Source organism: Glycine max, chromosome 13 (assembly GCF_000004515.6).
Source record: "Glycine max cultivar Williams 82 chromosome 13, Glycine_max_v4.0, whole genome shotgun sequence".
NCBI classification, from domain to species: Eukaryota; Viridiplantae; Streptophyta; class Magnoliopsida; order Fabales; family Fabaceae; genus Glycine; species Glycine max.
This window is the reverse complement of record NC_038249.2, coordinates 16,334,515-16,345,215: the sequence shown is the minus strand read 5'-3', so window position 1 is coordinate 16,345,215 and position 10,701 is coordinate 16,334,515. Positions and strand designations below refer to the sequence as shown.

Genomic DNA, 10,701 nt, shown 5'->3' with positions numbered 1-10,701 from the left:
ACACTCTTTTACTCAGTGGGTGGCTTGGCTCCATTGCTCTTTTATGTACTCACACACATGGTTCTTGCAACGAACAAACACAAAAAAAATAAACATTTTTTTTTTCCTTTTCCCCACCTAAATCAAGAGAACTAAAAAGATATGTAAGAAAAAATAATGTATCAGGATATGTATGACTATGAATATATATAAAAGGGAAAAAAAAAAAAAAAAAAAAAAAAAATATTTATATATATACATATATATTTATATTTATACATATAGAGGAGGATTGAAGTGATGATATTGACAAACACGAAGAGTCTCCCATAAAATATCAATACTATTTATTTTTTTATATTTATATTATATTCACTTATTCGGGATTAATCTAACTATTTTTCTATCAATATACAACTATTTAACTAATAAATAAATAAATATATAGATCTGTATAGGTGTATGGATAAATATATATATATATATATATATATATATATATATATATATATATATATATATATATATATATATATATATAAATTTCTTGGGCCTTCCGCCACAATGACGACAAAAAATAAAAATAAAAATCACATCATGGAGTAGAATAAAAATAAAATGGTCCCCTTAAACTCCTTTATACATGCAGCAGGTCATATTATCACTTCATCGTTTGTCTTGATCGCAGGAATGTGAGCAATCTTAGACCAGTGTTTCCCTTTCCGACTTTGATACCTTGCTTCTAGTAAAGGACAGCAACTTATCTTCAGTAATTCAAGAGACGTTGGAAGCTGATCTTCTGGCAAGGACTCAAGGCTTTCACAACGAATGATGTCAAGCCGTGTGAGGGAAGTGAGATGTTGAAGTCCTTTTCCTTCCAACAACCGTAGGTGCAAATGTTGGAGCGAAGAGGGCAGTAACTGTTCCTTCAACAGGGTGTTAACAACATCTTCCTCTCCAAAACCCGAAATGAAAAGATGAGACAGAGAAGTGAGGCGTTGGAATAGGAAACCTAACTCATGTTTAGACATAGATGATAGCATTCCAACATTAACAGAAAGTGATTGTAAACTGGAAGGCAAACACCTTGGGGGCAATGATGTTAGCTCTGGGAGCTCATAAAAGTGTAACGCTTGAAGGGCAGGGAGATCAATTTGTTCTGGAAGTGACCTAAGTTTTTTACAATCCGTGACATTAAGATGAGATAATTTGAAAGCATTCATTCCACCGCGAGTAGTAATTGCTTCCATACTGCGACAACCCCAGATATGAAGATATTGTAGGGAAGGGAAACAATCAAATGGAAAGGACACTAGGGAGTGACAACTATCGCCAATATACAGAGATTCAAGTGATGTGTATTTGTGCCATGATTCGAGAGACAGAAATTCTAAGTTCTCACAGTTTTTAATGACGTTGGAAAGCCTTCAGCTGGGAAGGAAATCAAAGTGGGGATATTTCCAAGAGTTAACTTTTGAAGACAATTGGCAGCTAGTATCATTCTTGGCAAACATGACAAGCTGTCACACTTTTCAATAGATAGTTCCCTATAAGAAAAGTTGTCAAGCAAGGACAACAAGCCTTCTCCCACTTCAGAAACTTTTACTGATTCAATTGATGTGTTCCAGTGCAGATGGCATGATTCAATTGCCAGCTGGTTGCACTCTTTTATACTAATCTCTGTCAACGAAGGTAGATGCTTGGGCAAGTTTCCTCTCAACTTGGGGCACTTTGATAAACTCAAACGCTTAAGGCAAGGAAAAGGGAATTTGCTGCCTTCACCTTCAAATTGTAGCCACTCCTCCCATTCTGACATCTCTTCAAACTCGATACTCTCCAACAATTGAAATGGCTGAAATGAAAGAGAGCCTCCATCGTTGCAGTAGAATTCTTCACCAACTGTCTTCACCATTTTCATGCTTTTAATCACAAGCTCCTTAAGAGATGGTAGTTGTCCAAATGGTGGAAGTGAAAAACAATAGTTGCAATCACTAATGCAAAGGACTATAACATTAGAATACGAAGAGTCACCCAACCATTTAGGAAAGCTTGTGCCACTGTAGGATCTGATGTTGAGCTTCTTTAAATTTGTTGATGGTTGCAGGTTCTTAAGTACAAATTTCTCAATTGATGAATCTTGTGGTTCACTGCCCCACTCCAGTGTAAGCTCCTCAATATGCTCCTTTTTCTTTAAGGCAGCTAGAAATGCATCCTTGGGATCAACAACATTTTGTAGCTTCAAAATGGAAAGCATACCCTGCAAGTAAGGGAATTTTCTTAACTCTCCAATAGTTACTCCATCTTCTCTGCCTACAATGAAAGAAGTCAACACACGAAGATCTTGTAGCTTGCTTATTTGTGCTGGCATCGCCAACAAATTTGTGTCTCTAATATCAAGGTGGGGTAAATTGACCAAATTTCCAATCTGTTCAGGAAGCTGAGTAAGAAATTCACAATGTGATAATTTTAATGTCAGCAAATTGTAAAGCCTACAGGTTGCATCAGGCAACCTTTTGATGGAAGTATAGGAAAGGTCAAGATACCGCAAAAGTACCAGAATGCTTACTGATTCCGGCAGCTCAGTGATATTTTCATATTTAAGCAAGGACAATGTTCGCAAATATCTTAGTTTTTGCAGCCAATCATGTGACACCTTTTTTGTAACACAATATTCACCGTATAAATAATTACGTGCTGCTAAAAAGGTGCGCAAAAACTTTTGCTCATACAAGCCCTCAAACCTTTTAGAGACATCATACAGATTTGAATGAAATGCTAAATGGCGAACAGTTCCTGAGATTTCACCACTTTCAAAGCAGCAACAACTTTTTCCATATATCAGTTTAGCTAAATCATAGATGAGGTCATGCATTCGAAACTTTTCCTCTGCTTTAGTATTGTCTTTTTCAATTAAAGATCTTGATAATAATTCATTAAAGTATTCATCACCTACTGATTCCATTGCTTTCTCTCCGTGGATTTGTTGAAGAAAGCCTTCAGCCATCCATAACAGAATCAATTCCTTCCTATCCAATAAATGTTGTTTAGGGAAAATTGAGCAATAAGCAAAGCATCTTTTCAAATGTGCTGGGAGATGAAGATAGCTTATGTGTAAAGCTGGTAAAACCTCTTCATGTGCCCATAAGTTGCTGTTCAGAATTCGATCCCATTCCTTTTCATCAACATTTGATCGCAAAAGACCTCCCAATGTTTTAGCAGCTAAAGGTAGGCCATTGCATTTTTTTGCAATTTTCTTACCAGTTTCTTCTAGGATTGGATATTCATTGTAACCTTCATTTCCAAAAGCATGTTCAGCAAGTATACACCAACAATTTTCATCTGTTAGATGTTTCAGCTCATAAATGGGATATGTATGTGTCATTTGTGCAACTTTCTGTTGTCGAGTTGTCACAATAATCTTACTTCCCTTTTTCCCACTGCTAAAAGGTGCTATTAGGTGATGCCAATCATTATACTTCTCATTCCAAAGGTCATCGAGCACAAGCAAAAACTTTTTATCTTTCAAGTTGTTCTTCAACTCAACACGAAGAGCATCAAGTTGTCCTCCATTTTGATGTCTCTATTATAAAATTGAGACATTTAATCATCTATTTTATAAAATGAGTAGTTTTGATCCCATGGATTGACGGCTAAAAACTAATGTTGACTGTTATAATTATTTTTTAATGAATTGAAATGTATTTAATTTTTTTTTTTAAAAAAAAAAGACACGGAAAACTAATCTCGTAAGCGGCGAATCCAAACTCGACCCTCATCTACAACGTTGACTTCACAATTTGCAGTCATTAATTCCACTTTAAGTGCCAAACCAAAACCAGCCTCAAATATCATTAGCTACCCGTCGTCATTTGTGTGTTCTGCTATATTGTTTTGTTAAAACATTTTCTTCATTTGAAAATTTGTGCGCATATGAAATAACTAGCTAATTATCTATAATTGTGATTGTTTATATATAATGCTACAAGCATTTTTTTTTTTTGAGCTTCAGTGCCCAATTCTTATAATTCCATTTCTTGCCATTGAACACCTAATTATTACCGGGGACGATCAACTTCATTTTAATGCATTTCTCAAACATTTCTTATGCTTGTTAATTTGTGATATTTTTTAAAATTTAATTTGAGAAGAAAAAAGCCAATTAACAAAAGAGATAACAGATCTAGAACCAAAGAAACATGAAGAAAGCCACCAGTGTTTTCATACAAAAAAATTGAGTGTTTAATCACCATTGAAAGATAACTTTTTTTAATTACACACATTTCAATTCATTAAAAAAAATACAGCTATCAACAGATCAATGTTAACTTTAACCGTCAACACATTGGTTTGGATTGAAAGGTCAAAATTATGAATTTTATAAATTAGAGGAATTACATATCTCAATTTTTAATGAGAGGATCAAAATTGAGGATGAATAAAAATAGAAAAATTAAAATTACATTTTATAAAAATAAAGAATAAAGAATTAAAATTTAAAATACTATAAAATTTCCCACAAATTAAAATATGAGTGAGAATTAAAAATATAATTAAACCAAAACAAGACAGCTAAATTAGAGATCCATGAAGAATAAAAATCTAAGCCTTGCAGGTGGTGGGGTAACGGATTTCCAAGTAACATAGAACCTTACAAATACAAATAGGTTGTGCAACCCAAACATTACTTATTTATGTAGCCACAGCCACAAAATCATTGGACAACAAAATAAGGCTAGAGAACATAGCTGGTGAATATTCGAACCCAACCAATTCTAAGAAATGTAAGCACTTGGGTTCAACCTAGGGGTAACCAAAGCAGCAAGTGGAACCTTTTTTTGCAAGGCAAGCCCAAAGGACTCCTCCATGTCTAACTCCCTCACCCCATTGGGTAGCTTCCAATCAAACGAATGCACCAAAGTGCCCAAAATGTAGTGAACCAAATGGAATAAGCTCAAAAATGGAATAAGCCCAAAATGTAGTGAACCAAATGGAATAAGCTCAAAATCCTAGTCCCTGCACAAATCCTCCTCCCAGCACCAAATGGAATAAGCTCAAAATCATTCCCACGTGGGTCAATTTTGGCATTCTTCCCACTCAAAAACCTCTCGGGCATAAACTCCAAAGGATTGTTCCACACATCAGGGTCTCTTCCTATGGCCCAAATGTTCACATTCAGCCTAGTGTTCTCGGGAATGTAGTAACCATTCACTTGGCACGGTTCAGATGAGATTCGAGGCAGGTTTAGGGGTGTTGAAGGGTGCTTTCTATAGGTCTCTTTGCAAATGGCTTGGAAGTAGGGAAGCTTTGGTATGTCAGATTCTTTGAGACGGCGATCCCTTCCTATGACTTGGTCCATTTCTTCATGAGCCTTCTTCATTATGCTGGGCTTCTTCAACATCTCGGCTAAGGACCACTCTATTATACTTGAAGATGTATCGGTGCCTGCGGTGAATAGGTTCTGGAACAAAATAGCATATATAGTTGTTAGAACAAAATCTCAAGCTAGAAAATGTTGGTGTGTGGTATGATTATGAGGCGAGGGATTAAATTATCATCGTAATAACTTGCACTAACATTTACATCATCAATAAATTTTTATATAAAATATGATTTGTATTGATTCGTTGAATTTGCACTATATATAACATAGATTTTTTTGTTAAAATTGAACACTATTATGATGGTATTATTATATTCACATTGTAATTTAGTCACAACAATTAATATTTAGTTTCTAGTGTAAACAAAATTTTAGGTCTTTTTTTTTTTAAAAAAAAAGTGTTGACTAAATTTGTTATTTATGTATTAAAAATGTGATATATATACTAGACAAAAACTAATATTATTATGCATATAGAAAATAAGATGGAAAATAAATATTCTCATATCAGATTTAATACATGATATATAGTCAATGTGATTCACTACGTACAATACCAAATGATGAGAAGATATTTTCTTAGTTGGGACATTACTTTCCGTGGCCCCAATTCCAAATGCAGCAAAAAGTTGGTATAAATAATTGGGGGAGAGGCCCGCTGAATTTAATTTAATTGCAGCATTTAACCTCCATCATGATTAATTTAAGTTGATCTCACACAATATATACGATATATTCGTAGCTTGTACTTTAATATTTCCGTCTAAGAAAATTTATGATACAGACTGCCCATTTCCTTTTTGGCTAAATTTAAAGTGTACTTACTTGGCTTATAGCTAAACTTATATCATAAACAAGTTGTACTTGTAAAACAAATAAAAATTCAGATATAGTAGAGTTAACTATGCAATATCGCAATTAATTTTTAATTTGTCATACGGAAATCCTTTTTCTTTGTGGTTCAATTGTAAATTTATAGTTTGAACAATATAAACAAATTTTGAACGTATTTTTGTCACTTCAAGTCATAAAAATTAACTCAACATTTTTCAGGCAAAATAAGTTATGATGTGTAGGACTAAATTTACTATGTATGTGTGTGGGGGTGGCGAAGGGAAATTGATTATGTTTTTTTAATGGTTCTAACGAAGTTTTATATTGCTTCCAAATTTTTCACTTTTTATTCAATTTGCCAAAACAAACATGCTATAATTATGTACAAATAGAGGGAAGATTATTTTAAACAAAACTTTCAAATATTATGATATCAAAATTTTTTATAAAAAGAAAAGAATTGAACCAACAATACACTCAACGTACCTACTCTTTGATATTAGTTAAAATATGTTAGAAACCACAGAACAAGTGAGACTCATTCAATAAAAAAAATAGAACCAATGTATGATTTACAATCAATTTTAGTCAATAATAATATATTTAAAAAAATGAATTAGAAAGTGTTTAAAAGAATGAATTAGAAAGTGTATAGCATTTTTGAATTAAAGATGTTGAAGTTTTTAATATAATTCTTGAAAATGTAAAAAAACGATTGATATATATATATAGGCGGATCCAAGATTTTAAATTAGGGAGTTTAAATTATAAAAAATAAAATTAATGAATTCAATTATATAAATATAGATAAAATAAAATATAAAAATATAAAATTTTATTTATAAATTTAATAAATTTTAAAAAATAAGGAGGTACAAGTACCCTCCTACACTTTTTTATGAAGAGAATAAATTTTTTTATCACTCATGTAGGTCCGCCACTATATATATATATAACAAGGGGTTTGAAAAATATGGAAATAACACTTTCTTTTTACTACCTATCCTAACTATATAAGTTGTTTTGTTAACACCACACCAAAGTTATCAATGACAGATGACGACATATGCAGAAGGCTAAAATTTCTCCATATTAGGAAGCCATTGCACCCTATGGCGCCGTCATAACGGGCCTCCCTCACAAACTGTCTATGGGCAGAGGGGTTGAAAAATGCCACATTATAACGTTAAGGCGGATTATAACGGTTATTTAACAACGTTGGATACCATAAGTGATCCTCCATGGTAGTTATCCTCATATAACAAATATTTTACTTTTTTTTTTTTGTCTAATAAAAATGAAGAAAGAAAATGACACATTTGAGAAGTAAGATAAAAAGCGTTATACCAAGAGTAGTGCCTTGATGTTGGTGAGCGATAGTTCCTCCCCATCGGAGTTCTCACTATGATGAGCCATTACCATGTCTAAGAAATCGGGCTTGCCCTTTCTCTTGTGACTAGAAGCAACATGCTCCTCAATCATGCTCGTTAACAACGCATCAAACTTCTTGTGCAACTTCTTCATGCCACGCTCTATGCCTTGCAAGTCCAACTTGGCCAAAAAGGGTATGAAGTCACCAATGTTGAAGTAACCAGCAACGGTCATGAGCTCAACCACCATGTCCTTGAACTCGTTAGACTCCGAACCCTTTGTCTCAAACACTCGACGACTCAATATAACTTGGCCAATCATGTTGGCCATTGAATATGTCAACATCTCCGCCACCACCACAGCCTCATCCCTCTTGTTACAATCGTACATTGCACCAAGCATGTGCCCCATCTCTTCATCTCGAATTTGGGCCCAATCATCAAGTGCCTTTCCTCCAAGCATGTGCAAGTTACTTAGTTTTCTTAGCAACTTCCACCGTGATCCGTAATGAGCAAACACCATATCCTGTCAACAAGGACGGATCCAAAATAGCCAAAAGTGAAAAGATATACATATGTTATTATCTTAGTAAATTATAAAGCTACGTATTTTAATATATTAGAAAAATTATTACATATAGATAGAGGAAGAGAAGAATTCACTTATTTTAAGAATCTCATTTTTGGATTAAGACCCTGAAACATTTGGTTTGTATTTAAATCCAAACCGGTCCATTTACAAATCACCTCATAAAAACAGTTTGGTTAATCAATTTTTTTTTTTATAAAGTGAGTTAGTTAAATTTTTTTCAAAATGGTTTACATTTTATTAGCTTCGGTTTGGTTCCATTAGTGTCAATTATTCATTCTATACTGTATATGGATAGGTTTTTCTAATTAAATAATTGAATAGAAACAAGTTGAACCACTCTAAAACCTAACCGTTCTTATTAAAAAGGTTCGGTTTTCGAAGCAGAGTTTTGTTCAATTTTGGATCAGTTCATTTATTTTTTTTTACACGCGCTAATTTGAATAAAATTATAATAAATACTTATAGGAGAAAAAAATAAGAAAATAAATAAATTTCTCCTATAAATTAAAATTAATTTATGTAAAGTTAATTTATAAGAATTCTCCGAATCTAACCTCTTCATAAGTTAATTTATTTCTATTTAGCACTTAGTGAGAGAGAAAAACAAAAAGAAAGTATAGTTATATATAATAAGTGACATTAATGGTGTGTTTAAAATAAATAAAAATATGAAGGTGCTGCATTCCTACCCGTGCATCATAAGCCAAATGGGTTGCACCAGCATTGGAGGGCCGGTTTGAAAAGTTTTGATCAAGGGTTTTGAGGAAGGCACGAGCAGCAGCTGGAGTAGAGGCCACAACCATGTTGTTAGTGCCCATTTTGAGGTACATTATAGGTCCATATTTTTTTGCCATCTTTGCTAAGGTGACATGAGGCATGCTTCCCATGAGAGGGAGTGCACCCACAACTGGCCACCCTTTTGGCCCCGGTGGGAGTTTCTGGCGATAGCTTTTGAGGAATGTTTGAATGGAGAGACGAGTGATCAAGAAGATCAAAATGGAAGTGGCAATTTCTTTTAGAAGTAACAATGAGTCCATGGTGAAGCTAATTAATTTGCTAGTTGCTATGAAGTAATAATTTGATGATTCGGGATATCTATGATGGGGTTATATTTAAAATGGATGTGTGGTGTCGTGTGGTGTTTGAAATGGTAGTTCATCACGCAAGGCACGTCTCCACCAACATTTTACTGAATATAGACAAAAAAGAGTTTGTACTCCGTCCCCCTCCACACACATTAAATATAAAATACATGCTTGCAAAATAGAAGTTAAAAAAAAAAAAAAGCAAAGAAACAATTAAAAAAATTGTAATAGAAAATAATACTTGTAATTTCAATTATTTTGCACAAATACTTTCCCGTGGTTCTATCACCATTATAATTTCTTTTTACTTTGTTAAAAAAACATTTTTTTTTAATTTTAATTATTTCATACAATATTAAAATTAAGTAAACTTAAATGATTTTGATTTTGATTTAAAAAATTTAAACAATGGGGAAATTTTAAAAAATAAATAAAGAATATGAATCAAATATAGTAGTTTAGATTTTTCGTTTAAGAATAAATATATAAAAATGAAAAGTTAAAATTTAAATAAAAAGATTTTTTTTTTTTAATAATGGAGCCATTAGACTCGGAATATCCTAATGGATGGTTGGGGTGAGTAGTGCGTGAATTAGAAGATTGACCATTAATCATTTGTGAATATGGAAAGTGGGTTACTCTAAGAAAGTAGGTTATCAGCTGACATGGGGCGTGCAAGCGTGCAACCAAACCTTCCATTGCCAACCTAACGCCTACGAGAGATTGCATCTAGTCAGCTACCATTCTTTTTGGAAATAGCATTTCGAGAGTCTTAATGCGCCACATTGTGAAAATTAAAACTTTTACTTATTTTAGTTTGAGTGTTTATTTTTTATTTTTATTTTTATTTTTTAAAAATATTTTTTATTTTAAATTTTTAAGATTTAAAAAATATATTGAGAAAAAATGTCAAAGTGTCACCGTATTTTTACTTCTTAAGAAAAGATTGAAAACGTTGCTTTACTATTGATCTGTTTTTATGTATATTTTCTAAATTTTAAGAAAATGTATTTTCACTTTTATTTTATTTTTCTTTAAAAATGAAAAAAAAATACTCAAACCAACCACCAACTAAAATTGATTTGGATTCTCATGTTTTACTTATTTTTTTTAAGAAAACAATTAATTTTAGGGACCAATTTAATTAATTGACTATTATAATATTAAGGAGTAAATTAATTAACAACTCGCGATTTTTTTAAGGCCAATCCTAGTAATTTATTTGTTACTTTTTGTTAGTGGGAGGTATTCCAACTTATGGTCTCTTTATGTAACATCTCATATACTTTTTTTTTAAATATTACATAAAATGGTTTGAATAATAAATATTGTGGAATACGTGTCATTAACTTTTAATTTCTATTTTTAAGTTAAAAAAATATCTCATCATTTTTTTTGTATAAGTAAGATAAAATAAAATAAATGCATTGCTTAAGAAACATCAAGTTTTCACGTCGTAAG

At 32.4% G+C, this 10,701-nt stretch overlaps 2 protein-coding genes across 3 annotated transcripts; both read right to left on the bottom strand.

Moving 5' to 3' along the window:
• Nucleotides 1–1,369: 1,369 nt before the first annotated feature.
• Nucleotides 1,370–3,831, bottom strand: LOC102664446 (putative disease resistance RPP13-like protein 1). The gene is made up of 2 exons (XM_006595176.3): nucleotides 3,745–3,831; nucleotides 1,370–3,559 (listed from the first exon to the last, which is right to left on the bottom strand). The coding sequence occupies exons 1-2, from the start codon at nucleotides 3,829–3,831 to the stop codon at nucleotides 1,370–1,372; spliced, it is 2,277 nt and encodes a 758-aa protein (XP_006595239.1).
• A 676-nt stretch (nucleotides 3,832–4,507) lies between these two features.
• On the bottom strand, nucleotides 4,508–9,347 carry W1 (flavonoid 3', 5'-hydroxylase). Of its 2 annotated transcripts, XM_006593416.4 has the most exons (4): nucleotides 8,845–9,347; nucleotides 7,541–8,089; nucleotides 4,978–5,437; nucleotides 4,752–4,924 (listed from the first exon to the last, which is right to left on the bottom strand). In XM_006593416.4, exons 1-4 carry the CDS (start codon nucleotides 9,190–9,192, stop codon nucleotides 4,752–4,754), a joined length of 1,530 nt encoding a protein of 509 aa, XP_006593479.1. In that variant the 5' UTR covers nucleotides 9,193–9,347. The 2 variants fall into 2 exon arrangements, with proteins under 2 accessions (NP_001236632.3, XP_006593479.1); NM_001249703.3 differs by having other exon boundaries at nucleotides 4,508–5,437; nucleotides 8,845–9,235.
• Nucleotides 9,348–10,701: the final 1,354 nt, after the last annotated feature.